This window comes from Notechis scutatus, chromosome Z, assembly GCF_049901735.1.
Source record: "Notechis scutatus isolate UNSWTSFEM ecotype Mainland chromosome Z, rNotScu1.2, whole genome shotgun sequence".
NCBI classification, from domain to species: domain Eukaryota; kingdom Metazoa; phylum Chordata; class Lepidosauria; order Squamata; family Elapidae; genus Notechis; species Notechis scutatus.
In genome coordinates, this window is record NC_142025.1 from 124805006 (window position 1) to 124824295 (window position 19290).

Consider the following 19290-nt stretch of genomic DNA (forward strand, 5'->3'; position numbering starts at 1 on the left):
TCTTATTGTGGAGCTCGTTCCTTAGTAAAGCCATTTCAGTTCTTTTCAGGATACGTTTAGTGGCTGCTGTGCTTTGATGAAATGTTAATTTGAAGCAGGTTGGTGTAGTATTGTTGTCTCTGCAGCTGCGTAGGAATTGGAGGTCACATAGTATTCCTGCTCTTTTAATTTCCAGTTTTCGTAGGTTTTGATCTGGCTGTTTATTTCCTCCCGTAGAGGTTTGATATTTGTTTTCTTAAGTTTTGCGGGTACTTACATGTATGGTGTTCGGCTTGGTTCGGGTATTTTCCCACGTCATTGTAGTTGTTCTTTTAAGGTTGTAGCAACGTTTCAGCAGAATCTCATCTGCCATCATCAGGCTTCTGTATTGTGTCCGTCTGTGAGTCAGACTTTTACAGTGGTTTCAGATTTGAATTTGGGGCAGCCTATTGCTGTGCCAGAATGGTTTTTCTTCATCCTGATTGGTTGGGAGTCTTGGTCTGTGTTTATTGGTCTCGGAGTTTGCTGTGTTCTGCTTGATTGGTGTCTCTAATATCTTCTGTCTGTTTTTGGCTCTTTTTGTATCTTGATTGGCTGGCAGCATTGTGTTGCTTTAATGGAGGCCTTTAGTGCAGCTTGGCTTCGGGTAAATGGACGGCTATCATTAGTTAGGAAGCTGGGTTTCATCTGGGTGCCTGGTTGGGATGTGTTTGAGCTGGAGGTATCAGGGGGATCTGTTTGTGCCCAGGTGTTTGCCTGGCTTGTGGTGTGGAGATTTTTTTTGTTTGTGAGTGCAGGCTTCCAAATGATTGACAGCCTGGTGGAATCATCTCTTCTATTCATGCTTTCTGGTCTTTTTCAATCTCTATGGCTTCTCTGATGATTCTGTGATTAGGGTTTTCTATAGTGGCCAGGGTTTTGGTGCCATTGAAGTTGATGCTATGACCTGTGGCTTCCATGTGTTGGACTAGTGAGGAAGTGTGTTCCAGCTTTTTGACTGCATTTTGTGTTCATCCAGGCGGGTGCTTATTCTTCTATTGGTCTGTCCAATGTATGTGGCGGGCATGATGCACAGGGGACTTTGTATATGCCTTGGTTTTCCAGGTCAATTTTATCTTTGGGGTTGCTAAGGATGGCTGCTATTTTTCTGTCTGTTTTGAAGGCAGTCCTGATGTGATGTCTGTGTAGTACCTTACTAATTTTGTCTGTAGTACCTCTTATGTAGGGCAGGACAGCTGTTCCATAGGTCTGTTCATCTTCTGGGTCTCTATTATGTTTCAGTGTGTTTTTGTGGATCAAGCTGGTGATTTTGCTTTTGTGGAAGCCGTTGGCTGTCAGTACTTTAGTCAGGGTGCATAGTTCAGTCTTAATGTGTGTCTTGTCTGCCAGGCGTTTGGTTCTGGTAATTAGTGTTTTAGCCACGGAGTTTATCTGTGCTGGGTGGTGGTGGGATTGGGCGTTGAGGTAGCGGTTGGTGTGGGTTTTCTTCTGGTATATGGTGTGTCCTAGTGTGCCATCTGTTTTTTTGTAGATTAGTACATCTAGGAATGGTAGTTGTTTGTTTGTTTCTGTTTCCATGGTGAACTTGATTTTGGGGTGTGCGCTGTTTGGGTGTGTTAGGAAATTGTTTAGGTTTTCTTGTCCATGGGGCCAAATCACGAATGTGTCATCGATGTATCTTAACCATAGTTTGGGTTTGAGGATGGCATTGGCCAGGGCTCTGGATTCGAATTCTTCCATGAACAGGTTTGCAATGACAGGTGACAGTGGTGATCCCATGGGAGCTCCTTCTATTTGTTTGTATCTTTGTCCTTTGTATATGAAATATGTGTTGGTTAAGCAGTGTTCTGTTAGTTCCATGAGGTGTTTAGCTGGTTGGTATTTATTTTTGATGATTTCAAGGGTCTCTTTTATCGGGACTTGAGTGAATAGTGAAACCACGTCAAAACTTACAAGCAGATCTTCTTGCTCCACGTGTAGATCTTTGATCATTTCCAAGAAGTGGTATGAGTTTTTTTACATGAGAAGCTGCTGTTTCAGCATGGGGCTGTAGCTCTTTTGCTAGGTGTTTAGCTAGGTTTTGTAGTGGTGCTCCTCTGGAGCTGACTATGGGTCTGATATATATATATAAACTGGATATATATAAACTTTAGTCATCTTTGATACACTTATTCCTTTCTTTTTTTCAACAAGTGGTAAAAATTCTTCCAAATGTTGTGGTAATCAGATTCAGTCTTATTTTTTTTTAATTCTTGAGTTACTCTATCCATTTCAGCGCACATCCAAATTTTCCTAATTATTTCCATCTCATCTGGCATTTCATTACCTTTCCATCTTTGGACAAAGGCTAACCTTGCAGCAGTGGTGACATGGATTATTAAATATGTTATTTCTTTATTATATTCTCCCACATTGATTCCCAATAAAAAGATTTCAGGTCTAAATTCTATTTTAATTTTACATATCTCTTCTATCTAGTTTCTAATTTTCAACCAATATGTTTGGGCTTCTCTGCAATTCCACCATAAGTGATAATATGTTCCAATTTCTTTATTGCATTTCCAACATTTAGGGGATAGTTTCGGATACATTCTTGCCAATTTTGATGGTGGGATATGCCATTGGTAAAACATTTTATATAAATTTTCTTTATACGATGCCGCCAAGTTGTTTTTTTTATTTCTATCCCATAAGGTTTGCCAACCATCCAGATTTATGCCATATCCAAAATCTTTCATCCAGGGCAGTTGTTTATCTTTCATTGGCCCTCTCTTGTTCTTGCCTCACTCCTCTTTCCAGGACAACCTCTCTGGTCAAGCCTGAGCTTACACTGCATAAGATATAAGCCATGTTAAACGTAGCTGCTCTCTTCCTGTTGGTATTGGTAGTGCATTGAATGGGAACTTCTTTCTCAAAATCCTGGAAGTCTTGGCTTCAAATATATTTATTTATTTATTTATTTATTTATTTGATTTGCCAATTGTTTACAAGATAATAAGTATAAATGTATACATAGTTGTGAATACATGAAATGGGTACATATAAGAAAAATAAAAGAATAAGAGAAACAATAGGACAGGGACGGTAGGCATGTTGGTGCGCTTATGCACGCCCCCTACAGGCCTCTTAGGAAAGGGGTGAGGTCAATAGTAGACAGTCTAAGGTTAAAGTTTTTGGGGTTTGGGGAAGAAACTACAGAGTCAGGTAGAGTATTCCAGACATTGACCACTCTATTGCTGAAGTCGTATTTCCTGCAATCAAGTTTGGTGCGGTTTACTTTGAGTTTGTATCTATTGTGTGCTCTTGTGTTGTTATGGTTGAAGCTGAAGTATTCATTGACAGGTAGGACATTGCAATGTATGATTTTATATACCATGCTTAAGTCAGACCGAAGACGGCGTAATTCAAGGTTTTCTAGTTCTAGAATTTCAAGTCTGGTGGCATAAGGTATTCTACAACGAGTAGAGGAGTGGAGAACTCTTCTTGTGAAATATTTCTGGACTTTCTCAATTGTGCTAATATCAGATACGTAATGTGGGTTCCAGACTGATGAACTGTATTTGAGTATTGGTCTAGCAAATGTTTTGTATGCTCTGGTTAGTAGTGTGATATTACCAGAGAAAAGCTACGTGGGATTAGGTTAACAACTCTTAATGCCTTTTTGGCTATGTAGTTGCAGTGGGCTCTAGCACTTAGATCATTAGAGGTGAGTATTCCAAGGTCCTTTACAGAGCTTGGGTCATCAACAAGATCTTGACTATTCAGCTTGTATTTTATTTTCTGATTTTTTTTGCCAATATGTAAGACAGAGCATTTATTTGTTGAGATTTGAAGTTGCCATTTGTTTGACCATTCTGATACATAGTCAAGATCTTTTTGTAGGATTGCAGTATTGTCTGTGGTATTGAACAGCTTTACATCATCAGCAAAGAGAACGCAATTGCTCTTAATATGATCACAGAGGTCGTTTATGTAGAGTATGAAGAGAGTTGGTCCTAGAACACTGCCTTGGGGAACACCACTATTGACAGGTACTGGATTTGATAGGACGCTCCCGATTTTGACCATTTGTTGTCTGTTTGACAGGAATGCTTCTATCCAGTTATTCAGTTGTCCAGAGATACCATAGGATTTTAGTTTTAGGAGTAGTTTGTCGTGTACCACTGAATCAAAGGCTTTACAGAAGTCTATGTAGATTGCGTCTATTGCTTTGCCCTGGTCGAGTTGTGTAGTCCATATGTTTTTGCAGTGTAAGAGTTGCAGATTACAGGATAGTTTTTTTCTGAAACCAAATTGTTTATTGGAGAGTAGGTTATTTGTCTCTAAGTGAAGGATGATGGATTGGTTAATAATTGATTCCATGACTTTACAGGTGACGCAGCATAAGGAGATTGACCTGTAATTTTCAACTAGGCTTGGGTCTCCCTTTTTGAAGATGGGGATGACTGTGGCTTGTGACCATAGGTTAGGCAAGGAGCTGGTTCTGAAAGATTTTTCAAAGATTATGCTTAGAGGTTTGGCTATGGCAGTGGATAGCTTTCTTAAGAAGTAGGCACATATTCCATCCGGTCCAATAGATAGAGATGGTTTTAGGTTGCGTAGTGCTTTTTCAACATTGTCTTCTGTTAAATCGATATGTATTAGATCATTGTTGTTATCTGTGGTACGGCTAGGAAATACTGGGCATGATCCATTGCTGTTTACAAATACTGAGCAGAAGAATGTGTTAAAGATGTTGGCTTTAATGGTGTCGTCGTTGCAGTCTTTACCATCAGGTCCTATCAAGGGAGGGATGGACCTTGAGTCTTTTAGTTTGTTGTTTACAAAATTGTAAAAAGCACGGGTGGAATTGGTGCTTAGAAGGTTTTCCTCTTGTTTAATGTGATAATTGGTGCATTCGGTCTTTATCTGGTGGCATAAATTTTTGTATCGGTTTTTGAAATTGGCAACGTGACCAGATTTGTTTTTCCGCCAGAGTGATCTCTTTTTGGATTGAAGTTTCCTTATTGATATGGGTAATCTGCTTTTTGTTTTGTTTTGGGAGTTGTTGTTGGTACATATAGTTTGATGACTCTTTTGACTTCAAGTAAAAATATGTTGTAATGGTCTTCAACAGTATTGCATCCAGTGAATAGAGATAGCCAATCAAGGGATGAGAGATCGTTGTGTATAAGATCATAGTTGCCTTTTTGAAGTTACAATTGGCGATTACATCATTGTGGTGATTTTTGTGTGGACGTATGTTGAGACAAAAGTCAATCATATTGTGGTCACTACTGGAAAAGGGTTCTTTAGTTTGTATTCCGTAAATTAGATTCAAACTATTGCAGAAGATGAGATCGAGGCAGTTGTTTAGTCTAGTGTTGTTGGTTACTAGTTGTTCCAGTCCCAGATTTGTAATAGCATTGTAGATATAGGCACTGTCATTCATTGCATCAAGACAGATCATCTGCAAAGCTTTGTGTCATCCCCTATGCATCTCCATTTTTGTGTTCCACATCAGTTGTAATCAAAGGCACTATCTTTTCCAACACCTATAATCCATACCCTGTTATCCTCTAAATTTACTTCTGTTCCTTGCTATCATGTTAGAGAGGATCTATTTATCAGCAGATGTCAACAGATTCTTCTATCATGTATTGTTCATTGTAAACAGTGTTTTTCAACCTTGGCCACTTTGAGATCTGTGGACTTCAACTCCTAGAATTCCCACAGGAGGAATTTAGGAAGTCCTCACATCTTAAAGTTCTCAGAGTTGAGAAGCACAGTTTTAAATTATAATAAATGGATTATAGTGCTTGGCTACTGGTGCGATGAAGGCATCTGAGCTTAAACATTTTGTTCAAGCCAGTGTGTGGATAATATAATAGATTCTATTGAATGCTACACATTTTATCCACTGAAATGTAAAGTGAAATTCTACTCAATTTATACTTTTATAGAATTATTGAAAATGGTCCAGTGTTAGAAGGCATTGGGATAGTTCTTGAAAAATTTTAATGACCTTCTTAGAAGAGATCCAATTCATTGTTATGAATTTGGTAATTCCATGATCAGAAATTTTAGAAATTTGTCAGAAATATATTGACATATTTGATGATCTTTAACAACATATAATTATGACTCCTTATTTTTATTTCAGATGGAGGTGACCAATGGGACAACAGTCCAGGAATTCATTTTGCTAGGCTTGGACAGTGAACCACAAAAACGGTTCTTCCTCTTTATCGTTTTTACTATTGTCTACATCAGCACATTAACTGAGAACTCTGCTATTATCATGCTGGTGCGTGTAGATGAGCAATTAGCACAGCTCCCCATGTACCACTTTTTGGGAAACTTCTCCCTGTTGGAGATCTGCTACGTGACCACCACCATGCCTCGTATGCTCTTCGATCTGACTTCTCCTCAAGGGATCATCTCCTTCCAAGCCTGTTTCCTTCAGTTCTACATTTTCTACTCCCTTGGTAGCACTGAAACCTTCTTCCTCTCAGCCATGGCCTTGGATCGCTATCTGGCCATCTGCCACCCACTCTATTATCCAATAATTATGTCTCCAAAGAACTGCTCCAAGCTTGTTGCTGGTTGCTGGATGGCTGGGTTCTTGGTTTACACTATCCCAATAACTTTGATCTCCAGATTGTCCTTCTGTGGCTCCAATGTCTCAGACCACTTTTTGTGTGATCAAGGGCTCCTGACCTTAGCTTGCCCTCCCCTTGGAAACGCTCCCCTTATCCTCTTTTCCATGAATATTTTCATCATATTAGGCAACTTAATCTTTGTAACTATTTCCTATGGTGTTATCATTGTCACATTGATCAAATCCTCTAACCAAAGTAGCAGGAAGAAAGCTTTCTTCACCATATCCATTCATATCATGGTGGTGACCCTTTTCTATGGTTCTGTGGCAGGATTGTATGTAGCTCCAAGTGGGAAAACTCAGTCACATATTGCTAAAATAGTCACCATCTTCTACACTGCTGTTACACCCTTTTTCAACCCCATGATCTACTGTCTGAGGAACGACCAGGTGAAGGAGGCTCTGGGTAGGGTTCTCAGAAGGACAGAGCAATGGTTGAGAAAAAGATAATATGTAAAGGGGAGAGGAACAAGAAAACAAAAAAATAAGTTCAAAAATATTTATAGTGGATTTTTAGTTGGCTTTTAGAACAGCTCAAAACTAAAAAAAATTGATTGGATTTGATTCAATTGCATTCAATTGGCTGAATTGGTTCAAATTGGATTGGGTTGGACTGTGTGAAAAATATCAAAGAATGTATTTACATAGAAAAAAATTATCTTAGACTTGTTCCATATTAGTTAATCACATGGGTCAAAATTAAACAAAGAAGGCACAAGGTTTTTGGAAAACATTTAATGAAAGAAAATAATAACACTACTGTTTCCTGAAATATTAAATATGTACCTTTTTTTAACTTTGCTTCCAATTTTTGTGAATGTTTTGTGCCTACCTATTCTTTGAAATGATGTAGTGAAATAAACATACAATATCTTTCATCATAAATAAAAATAAAGTAGATTTTCTGTTCTTGTTCAGTGACTATTTTAGCAACAAGTGACTGGTGGGATAATCATATGATTTTTCTGATAGGCAACAATTGTACATGTATGCACAATGGATGCTTGTTTCTACACCATGACCATTTCACACCATGATTTTTCTGGCATGTCTCCAAAGTGGTTTGCCAAAGTGGCATAATCAGACATAGAATAACCTAAACACTATCAGTGGAAGATCAATAAAGTGTAGGTAATAAATGATGTCTAGATACTACTATGTTACACTATACTGTGCTACACTATATGTCATGTTATAATTATCATGTTATGTTTGTTACATTATGGTTTTATGTTATATATTATGTTTGTTATACTCTGTTCCCCAATAGTGTACTATCCTATATTACTGCCATACAATATGAGTTACAGTATCATACATATAACCATGATGTTGAACTGAGTAACTGAAAAGTATGGATTATGAGAATATATTTTTCATTGAGAAAGACACATTCCAAAGGTGAACCTCCTCATTTTAAGAAGAAGAATTGTGTTTTCCTCGCAACATGTTGAATTATTTTTCTTGGTTTCTTTACGTTCTATGCACAGATGATGTTACTTAGCCTGGTAATGAAACATCTTCAGGAAAACAATCCCACTCAGAGAACCTCAAGAACTCAACAGAACAATCCTGAGCTCCATATATATTATAATACTGACATTCTGTTTTGCTTCAGGTCATAGTGCATAAGAATTAACTCTTGTATCATTGTCTCCTTAGACCAACAAAGTAACTGGCCTTTTATTATAGACTTTCCTGGCAATAGGTCATCATAGACAAATTGCATGTAAACTCTTGGGAGCTTGGAGCAACAGCAAATGTAAGCATGGGAGGACTTTATGTCAATGTATTGTGTCATGCCCCTGTTGGAGACTGACTCTGAGGAAGAGGAGGAATAGCCAACAGGGAGTGGAAGTGTGGCTCCAGAGGTGGTGGAGGAGGCTGGGGAAGGGCAGAGGCTAGCTAAGCAGTGAGAGGAGGACCCAGGCCCATCCCCTATCCATCCTAGGGCACACAGGGAGGAGAGGATCAAGGTAAAACATGGTCTACTGGGAGGAGAGGGCCATGATCCTCTTCATGGGTTACAGGTGTGAGATTTGCATAAGAGTTTGGACCTGCATGCTAACAGACACTGGAGACAAATTAGTGTTTTATTCCTAAAGAAGGTTTATCTTTGTTGGCGTTCTTCCAATGGACTACCTGGTTATCTTCCTGAAGTTGGCAATTATCTATCCTGGTCTGTTGTGGAACTTTATTCAGTGCGGTTTGTTTTTGGTTTTTGCTTCATTATCGGCTCTTTGAACATTTCCTTTGAAATGTTATTTTGAAAATAGTTTACTCCTACATTGTGAACAATTAAACAGAGAAGCCCAGTTGAAGGCATTAAAGGACTTTTATTCGCATTTTGGTTTTTGTTATATTTCTGATATACTCTGGGTCATCACAGATAGCTTGTATTCCAGTGATTTTGTCAAGCAGCAAGAAAATCAGGAAATGCAGACAGCTCAAATGAATGTAAAAGTTTATTGCAAGCGTATGCTCTCTACAAGTATCTGAACTACTAATGATCAAAATTGATAGTAGATAAGAATTCAAAGGAATTCAAGATGGGCTGGATTTATATCTCTTGTGGACATGAAGGGACTCAAGTCTAATGATCCCTCTCTTGGGCCCACGCTAGTCATCTACTAATGAGCCTATATTTCAATAAAGTCTGTCAGAATTATCTGATTCTGAGATCTGTTTAATGGATAATTTGCATCCCCAGATTGATTTAGGATTTTTCTCTGCTTGTTCGGTCTTGGCTGTTCACTATCCCATTGAATCTTCCACACCCCTTTTCACTTTGGTCCCCTACTTCCATATACATGCATATCCACAAATTGTGCAATTAACCCAAACTTGCTACTTGTTTAAATTACCCCAGAAAACAGAACAGTCAATTGATTCATCCTGGGATACATTAAGAGCAGACAATCTACTACATTTTTTAATGATGAAAGGTTTTATTTGTATGATATAAATATGTTACAAAAACATGATGTGAACCCCAGAGATTCTAACAAATAAAGCTTTGATCCTTTCCAGCAGGGAACCTTCACTCCAAATCAACTTTGGAATGACCCTCCCAGGGTTCTTCACTCATAGCTCCCAGGAATGTCGTCCCAATAAGCGAGTACAGCAGCAACTTCACAAGAACAGTTCATTTCTTGTGCTGTTATCTCCTTACAAAAACAAGATAGTAGCTACAGACCTTCCTGGCCATAGGCCATCACAGGCAAATTACATGGAGACCAGGATTCAAAAAAATTTACTACCAGTTCTGTGGGTGTGGCTTGGTGGGTGTGGCAGGGGAAGGATGCTGTAAAATCTCCAGTCAGAGGTGGTATTTGTCAGTTCTCCAAACTACTCAAAATTCTTACTACTGGTTTTCCAGAACTGGTCAGAACCTGCTGAATATCACCTCTGATGCAGACAGACTATTCGTATTTTGAAGGCCACAACAAATTTCAGCATAGGAGAATATTGCTTTTACATATTGGGAATCATAAATCTCAGTATTTTATCCTCTTTTTTAATAATAGCAATATTATTTAATTGCAAGATCTCTTTTTTGAATAACAGAATAACAGAATTGGAAGGGGCCTTGGAGGTCTTCTAGTCCAAACTCCAGCTTAAACAGGAAACCTTATACCAATTCAGACAAATGGATATGTCTAGACCTCTTTCATGGATACTTTGCATGATTGAAATCCCTCTTTAGGATTTTTTGAATATTTGTTCAGCCTCTGCTTTTTCATTATCATGTAAGAACTTCTATTCTCCTTTCAGCTTTGGCCTCCTACTTATTTAGATACTATACTCTTTTCTCCTCTTCTCCAAATTCAACCAAACATAATGGAATTAAAGAGGACAGCTCAAAGTCTCATTCATTTAGTTCCACAACATTCAGGAGATCAGTTACATTAAAGATAATTTCATGGGATTTTAAAAAATTCATTGGCAAGCAGATATAGACATGCAACAGCAACAACATGATGTGAAACTGTCCTGGTTTAGAGACAAACATCCATGTACATATACATGTGCAATTGGTGCCTACCCAGAACAGCCATATGATTCATCCTGCCATCAAAAGAGCAATCAATCTCTTTCATTTCATTTGTAAAGTTAGATATTGCATTTTTTATTTCACTTGGATATTTCAATGAATAGAACAATGCTGAAATGGGAGGAATAGTTAAAAATAAAGGTATATACTTAATATTTTAAGAAGCAGAAGTGGTTTTCTTTATTCTGTTATGTATTTGACAAAACTATTCACAATTTATTTTGGACCATGTGGTTTCAGGGGTAAAATATTTGAGACAATTTTTTTCTTCATATTTTTTTCATCCAATCCATTCCACTCCACTCCAATCCAATCTAGTTCATTCCATTCCAATCCAACAGAATTGAATCAAATCTATTTAATTATTCAGCTTTTAAGCAATTCAAAAAGGCAAAGAAAAAAAAGTCCAACATAAATATTACACAACTTGCTGGTTCATTTTCTCATTCTCAACCCTTTGACATGCATCGTTTTTTCTCTCTCAACCTTTGCTCCATCCTTCTCAGCAACCTTCTCAGAGCCTCCTTCACCCTGTCGTTCCTCAGATAATAGATCATGGGGTTGAGAAAGGGTGTAACGGCAGTGTAGAAGATAGTGACTATTTTAGCAGTACGTGACTGACCATCTCCACTTGGAGCTACATACATTCCTGTCACAGACCCATAGAAAAGAATCACCACCACAAGATGGAAAGATATGGTGGAGAAGGCTTTCTTTCTGCTGTGTTGGTTAGAGGATTTCATCAGTGTGGCAATTACAAAGCCATAGGAGATAGTGACAAAGACAAAGTTACCCAATATAATCAAAATATTCATAAAAATGTGACTGATATAAGAAGCATTTTTAAAAGGTGAGCAAGCCAGGGAGAGGAGGCCTTGTCACACACAAAATTGTCAATGATGTTGGAGCCACAGAAGGACAGTCTGGAGATCAAAGTCACTGGGACAGCGTATCCCAAGAACCCAGCAACCCAGCAACCAGCTACAAGCTTGGAACAGTTTCTTGGAGACATAACTGTTGGGTAGTGGAGTGGGTGACATATGGCCAAGTAGCAATCCAAAGCCATGGCTGAGAGGAAGAAGCATTCAGTGCTGCCAAATGAGAAGAAAACATAGAACTGTAGGAAACAGGCTTGGAAGGAGATGGTCCCTTGAGGGGAAGCCAAATCAAAGATCATCCGAGGCATGGTGGTGGTTACGTAGCACATTTCCAACCAGGAGAAATTTCCCAAGAGGGATGTACATGGGCAGCTGAGCTAAGTGGTCATTTACATGTACCAGAATGATAATAGTGGTGTTTTCAATCAAAGTTATTACGTATGTAAAACTAAAAAGGATAAGGAGATAGAATCGCTTTTCTTGTCCACTCTCCAAACCCAGTAAAATGAATTACTGGACTGTGGTCTCATTGGCCAGATCCATCTGGAATCAAAGAGAAAGAAAGCAGACTGTTCCACACTGTTAAAGAAGTACCATTCACAAATATTTCTAAAAGTTTCTATATAAAAAAATTTAAATGTGGGATAGGCAGAATTGACAATTTATTTGATTTAAGTGCCATCAGAATAAGTATAACTTTTACAGCAAGAGGGTTTTTTTTAACTGAGACTGCTCATCTCCTCTCCAAGGCTACCCTTGCATAAAAACTTTGCAAGAACGATGGGGTATTGGCTGAAAAAGTTGATGGAGTTAGCAGAGATGGCTAAATCGACTGTTATGATCAAAGACAAGAACATAAATGATTTTCTTTCTACTTGGAAATCTCTTTTGGACTTTGGACTTGAGGTGGAAAAAAATGAAATTTTGATTGTGGATTTTGCCGATTGGATAGATTTGTTGTTATAGAAATGGCTAATTTATAACATTATGGAAAAAGTAAAAAGTTGAGGTTTTATGTTATTGTCTTATTCTACTGCACCAGAGCGAGTCAGAAGTCAATGCCATTTTTCCCTTCTTTTGTACACTTTTCTCTATCCCCTTTCCCTTTCTTTTGTTCCCTATTTTTGGCTCTTTTGTTTTCATATTTTATATTATAAGCTAAAGGAAAGAAAGAAAGAAAGAAAGAAAGAAAGAAAGAAAGAAAGAAAGAAAGAAAGAAAGAAAGAAAGAAAGAAAGAAAGAAAGAAAGAAAGAAAGAAAGAAAGAAAGAAAGAAAGAAAGAAAGAAAGAAAGAGGGAGGGAGGAGGGAGGGAAGGAAGGAAGGAAGGAAGGAAGGAAGGAAGGAAGGAAGGAAGAAAGAAAGAAAGAAAGAAAGAAAGAAAGAAAGAAAGAAAGAAAGAAAGAAAGAAAGAAAGAAAGAAAGAAAGAAAGAAAGAAAGAAAGAAAGAAAGAAAGAAAGAAAGAAGGCTTATGGACAATAGATTAGATTAGATTAGAGAGAAGGATGGAGCCATTTCACAGAAAAGGGAAAAGGATATCATGTATCTGTGAAAAATAAAAAGAAATAAAGTCTTTATTGGCAGTATCTTCTTCAACTGAATTCCTTTTATTATTATTACTAGAGTATCATAGAAACACAACAACTTTCTATGGATCCCACCTTACCATGCAAACCAGCTGGGTATTTTTGGATCAGTCACTCTCTGTCTACCTAATTTACTTCACAGGGTTGGTATTGTGGGGAAAATTGGAGGAGGAAGATGTAACTGTAACTGTGAGAGGGACCTTGAAGTCTTAGTGGACAACCAGGTAAATATGAGCCCTATTTGGGGCTATTTTCTAAATCACCCAAAGGCCAGACAAGGAATAATGAATGGAAACTGAACAAGGAGATATTTAACCTGAAAATAAGGAGAAACTTTCTGACAGTGAGAACAATCAACCAATGGAACAGCTTGCCCTCGGAAGTTGTGGGAGCGCCATCACTTGAGACTTTCAAGAAGAGATTGGACTGCCATTTGTCAGAAATAGTGTAGGGTCTCCCGCTTGGTTGGGGGGTTGGACTAGATGACCTACAAGGTCCCTTCCAACTCTGATTATCCGTTATCTATTATGTGTTGGATATGTTCACCACCTTTGATTCTTTGTAAAAATAATAAAGGCAAGGAAATAAGTAAATACAGTGAATAATAAAATTGTGGTCTGCAAATGATCTAATAGGCGAAAAGGATTACAATGAAGGGCAATTCAAACCCGACTAGTGTCTAGTAGTCAAGTGACTAAAGTTATATACTGAGGGTGTAATAATCACATAGGTGGGCTAGAATTCATTTTGAAATAGAAAAGTATGCCCAGAGATGGGATCCGACCAGTATAACTACCCGTTCTGTTGTTGTGCGTCGCGTGAGTCACGTGAGTCGCGCAAGTGCAATTTACAGTTCTGTGTCTGCTGTTCTTCAGAGCTACCGGTTCTGTAGAGCTGGACAGAACCAGTAGAATCCTACCCTTGAGTATGCCATATCATGTAAGAGTATTAATAATATAAAATCTGTGAAGGAAACTCCTGCTTCTAGATGCATCTCATTCAACAAACAGTTGATCCGGTTGAAGGATCTGAAATGCTTCATAGTAGTTGGAGGTTTTCAAGGGGGAAGAATTATCAGTAGTAATTACCTATATGGAAAGTCTACATAGAAAGATGAAGGAAGTTGATTATACCAATATTAGTTATTTGAAAGAGCTATGAAGCAATTAGACTGTAGATTTTATTTTGTTAGATCAAGGAAGGATCAACTTAAACAGTGTAAAATAATTTTTCATGTGATTGTAAAATAAGATTAATGCAACTTTTGTCTATGTGTGGATGTGTATTGGACACCTCAGAGTATAATGATGGAGAATTTAGAATTTAACCCATAAATATTGCTCTATTTAAAGATGTAAATTTATCTTAAGATATAAAGACCAGGCACCATGTGATAGGGTGAGCTCCTATTCTTGCCTCCTGTCAACCTAGCAATTCGAAAGCATGCAATGAAAGTAGATAAATAGGTACCACTTTTGTGGGAAGATAACAACATTCCATGTGCCTCAGCATGTCGTGATGCTGGCTACATTACCACAGAAGAGTCTTCAGACAACTCTGGCTCCCTCAGCCAAAAATAATGAATGAGCACCAGCCCCTAAAGTTAGACACGACTGGATAGGGGAAACCATGATCTTCACCTTGACCTTTATTGTTCTATTAAAGTTTTATTTTGAATTGAGAATAATAGGATTGTAAATATGAATATGGATCTATCAGATGAAAGTTAGGATACATATAGTCCTTTGTTCTTGAAATCTACTTTAAAAAAAAGAGTTTGAGGGTATGAGAAGTTTGCTAAAAGGATTTACAACGCTGGTATTAAAGGTACAGTAGAACCTCTAGTCACTAACGCTTCCGGTCATGACCAAATCAGATGATGACCAAAAATTTTTGCATCAGGTCACGAACAAATACTCTGGTGGTGATCAGCTGTGGCAATTTGCCTTCCATGCTGATTTACCCTTCCACACCATTTTTTTAATGCTCATGCACTTCCAGTCATGACCAAATCAGGTTGTGACCAAAGTCATGGAACGGATTATGATCATGACTGGAGGTTCTGCTGTATACATAGCTGGCAATTAGATTTAATCTTTCCACTCCTGTTGTCACACTGTGATCTTTTTTCTCAACCATTGTTCCATCCGTCTCAACAACCTGCCCAGGGCCTCCTTTATCTGATTGTTCCTCAGACAGTAGATCATGGGGTTGAGGAAGGGTGTAATGGCAGTGTAGAAGATGGTGACGATTTTAGTGGCACGTGACTGATCTTTCCCACTTGGAGCTACATACAATCCTGCCACAGAACCATAGAAAAGGGTCACCACCGTGATATGAATGGATATGGTGGAGAAAGCTTTCTTCCTGCTACTTTGGTTAGAGGATTTGATCAATGTGACAATGATAATGCCATAGGAAATAGTTACAAAGATTAAGTTGCCTAATATGATGAAAATATTCATGGAAAAGAGGATAAAGGGAGCATTTCCAAGGGGAGGGCAAGCTAAGGTCAGGAGCCCTTGGTCACACAAAAAGTGGTCCGAGACATTGGAGCCACAGAAGGACAGCTTGGAGATCAAAATTATGGGGACAGCATATACCAAAATGCCAGCCATCCAGCAACCAGCAACAAGCTTGGAGCAGTTCTTTGGAGACATAATTGTTGAATAATAGAGTGGGTGGCTGATGGCCAGATAGCGATCCAAGGCCATGGCTGAGAGGAAGAAGTCTTCAGTGCTGCCAAGGGAGTAGAAAATGTAGAACTGAAGGAAACAGGCTTGGAAGGAGATGATCCCTTGAGGAGAAGTCAGATCGAAGAGCATACGAGGCATGGTGGTGGTCACATAGCAGATCTCCAACAGGGAGAAGTTTCCCAAAAAGTGGTACATGGGGAGCTGTGCTAATTGCTCATCTACACGCACCAGCATGATAACAGTGGCATTCTCAGCCAAAGTGCTTATGTAGACAATAGTAAAAAGAATAAAGAGGAAGAAGCGTTTTTGCTTCCCGTCCTCCAAGCCTAGCAAGATGAATTCCTGGACTGTAGTTCCATTGGTCAGCTCCATCTGGAATAAGGAAAAAGAATCAGGGCAAAGCATTCTTAACCATTTACAAATATATCTATTTCCACAAGGGATTTAAAAATGGAATAGAATTACCAAGTCAACAAGAAGGAAATGTTCTGGCATTGTTTATCTGACCTAAGCAGTTCCTGAAGTAAATGCTTTTCAAGAATGTTGAAGAACAAACAAGAGTTTAGAGAGGAAGATGGAAACCTTAGGAATTCATCTGTAATTCTAAACAAAAGGAAATATTTCATCAACTTGAAAAATAAAATATAAACTCCTTTTCGTTTTGAAATTTTTATTTGGGTTTTCACAAAAAAAACATAATACAAAAAGAACATCTTTTTTTGAAAATAGCATGGTCCCGGGTTACACTTCTTCATACAGACACAAACTCAATTTCATGCTCACTTTTATGTTCTTTTCCATATCTTATTACTGTTTTACATTTTCTACATAGTTTTTCTCCTCTCTTAATTTTCTCAATTTTATTTTAATTATCTCATATCAATTCAAATCGTTATACTTTTGTCTGTCCATATTTTCTTTTCTCATTAAACAAATTTTCTCCTGTAGTTACTAATTGGAGCATGACACCTTTATATCTTCTAATTATATCCATTCAGCTCTTATTTAAGCTTCAATATATACCTTGAGGTTATAACATTCAATATAATACATAACTTCCAATTGAATTCTGCTTGGTACATTCTTAAAATACATACTATATTCTTAAAAAGAGATTATAAATTTATGTAATTAAAATACTCATTCCATTCCAATTCAGTTCTATCAATAATATCCATTAAAGTCTTAACATCTTTAACATTACTTTTCAATTAAATATCATACTTTCTTGGGAACACTTATAAGCTTTCTGTAATTAATTTTTCCCCCTATTTCTCTTCCCTTATATTTTATAAAACATTAAATAATTAAAATGCTCCCATCTTTTCCTAATTCAATTCTCTCATTTTATTTCATATATTTATTAACAAACATTTCACTAGATTACAATAACTATTTTATCCATAATTTTAATCATACATTGTTTCATATTTTCTAAAATTATTTCTATTTCTAATATAACAATACTATCTTATGTACCTTTGCAGAATCCCTTTTTCAATTAAATTTTCACCCATTATCTCTAAATAGGCCCTGTTTCTCCATATCTTGTTTCTGTCCTTTATAACTTTTTTTCCTTTCCTTCTTCCCTCTCTTCTTCTCTCTCCCCCTTTTACCCCCTTGTCTCTCTACTTCTAATTCTCTCTTCTGTAATCCCCTCTTCTGTTGCTTTCTAATATTATACTTATTTTTCAAGTTATTATTCCTTTTCTTGGTTGTTTTTTCAAATCTTAAACTTTTCATTCTCTTTCCCCTCTTTCCTTTTTTTCCCCCACATAAAATTACTTGTTCATTAAAGATGGCTTCTTCTTTGTCCCAGTCTTCTTGTTCTGCAGGCATTTCTTGTTGTTTCTCATAGTTTGAGATCTCCATTTCTAAGAATTGAAATACAAAGCCAAAAGAACCCCTCCCTTCTTGTGCATCTTCTTTGTACTTTTTAAGTTCCATTTTCAATTCATCTAAAAGTAGTGCCATTTTAAAACACTTTTAAACAACCAGCCGATTGGTTTAGTCATTCAAATGCAATAACCAAAAATCCAGAGATCACCAAATAATACAAATACTCCCAAGCTGTTTCTTCATGCTTTTTTCCACTTTCTTTTCCTGGGGTTCTACTATTTTGTAGCCAAGTTTCAGTTAAAATGTAACTTTTAGGAATTTTGTTGAGGTTTTACTGTAAATTCCTTTTAATTCCAGGCAGTCTCCTCCCTTTTTTCCAGATCCTGCCCTTTTATTCTTTTTCTCTCCTTTCCTGCTTTTCAAAGGTTTTAAGTATCCAGAAATCTTTATTATCCCTTTGACATTTTATTTTCAGCTTAAATGCCTGTTGATGTCAAAATGGATTTTTTTTCCAATTTCTTATTTAGATCTCTTAGCTGTCAGTATAGGGAAGAGGAGAGAAGGAAAAAAAACCAAATCCTTTCCCTTTTCTCTCCTTTGCTGCTTCAAAAACTTCTTTGGGAACAATGTTAGGTTTTTTTTAGTTTAAATTCCAGGGTTCCTTAGTTGTTGCTTTTGCAGTTTAACCCAGTCAACCAAAACTTTCTCTTCTTATCTTCCTCCTGCACATTCTTTTCCAGTCGAGTTCTTCTTTGAGGTGGCCATTTCTGACCACCACTGCAACCTCCTTCGGGAAAGGGAGTAATGGCCAGCTGAGGAGGAGAGATGCAGCTCTCCTCAACCCTGCTGGCAGTCTCCCCCCTCTTCACCACCTCTACGGGGGGCTTAGCCCCGAAACCAGCTGGCTCAGGGCACTCCAGAGGTGAGCACGGATTGAAACCTCGCATGATCGCAGTTTCGATCTGTCCACAAAGAGGCTCAAACCGGAAGTCGCAAATATAAGTTTATAAAAATATAAACTCCTTATAGCTTTTTCTATCACTGAAGCTATTACTAAATGTCATAGAAATTCAAAAATAATTGCTATGAGTACTTCATCAACATAACAACTGTCTAGATCTAAATATTTGACTTCTGTACCAAACGTCAGGTGTTTCATCACAATAGCCAAAACAATCTTTTCAACTTAGCACAGAATGTGGATGTAACATTTAGGAGGAGACATATGTAGATACAGCTTTAGAACTGCCCCACTTAAAATTACCGCAGGTAACAGAAACAAACTTGGAGAAAAATACAATGTGGGCTGGAGATGTTTCCAAAGGAAACTCCTTTGATTAAAACTGAGGTTGGACTCAGAGATGAAGATGTAGAGGGGAAGAAACAAGGCTTTGTTGCCTCATAGAAGACCTAAACTCCTGGAAGGAGCTGTCATCATGCAATGAATGACAGCACTAGCAATTAAAGCTAAGAGAGAAGTCCAGTTTTCCATGATAACAATTAAAAATCTTTCTACTCAATGCACTATGAACAGATTCCCCCAGATCAGATCAGCAGAGAATCTAATTTCAGTACAATCCAGATGTCTGGTATTTTATTTTTTCTGTGAGATGTAACCT

At 37.6% G+C, this 19290-nt stretch overlaps 2 protein-coding genes and 1 pseudogene across 2 annotated transcripts; 1 reads left to right on the plus strand and 2 right to left on the minus strand.

Moving 5' to 3' along the window:
• Positions 1–6094: 6094 nt before the first annotated feature.
• LOC113430260 (olfactory receptor 11H6-like) lies at positions 6095–7069 on the plus strand. Its single transcript, XM_026692720.2, has one exon. The coding sequence runs from the start codon at positions 6122–6124 to the stop codon at positions 7067–7069; it is 948 nt and encodes a 315-aa protein (XP_026548505.1). The 5' UTR covers positions 6095–6121.
• Positions 7070–11122: 4053 nt separating this feature from the next.
• On the minus strand, positions 11123–12094 carry LOC113426194 (olfactory receptor 11G2-like; annotated as a pseudogene).
• A 3153-nt stretch (positions 12095–15247) lies between these two features.
• Positions 15248–16204, minus strand: LOC113426214 (olfactory receptor 11G2-like). Its single transcript, XM_026688581.2, has one exon. It carries the CDS (start codon positions 16202–16204, stop codon positions 15248–15250), a length of 957 nt encoding a protein of 318 aa, XP_026544366.1.
• Positions 16205–19290: the final 3086 nt, after the last annotated feature.

Coding starts and splice junctions, on each gene's coding strand:
- LOC113430260 (XM_026692720.2), top strand. CDS start 6,122: ATGGAGGTGACCAATGGGACAACAGTCCAGGAATTCATTTTGCTAGGC.
- LOC113426214 (XM_026688581.2), bottom strand. CDS start 16,204: ATGGAGCTGACCAATGGAACTACAGTCCAGGAATTCATCTTGCTAGGC.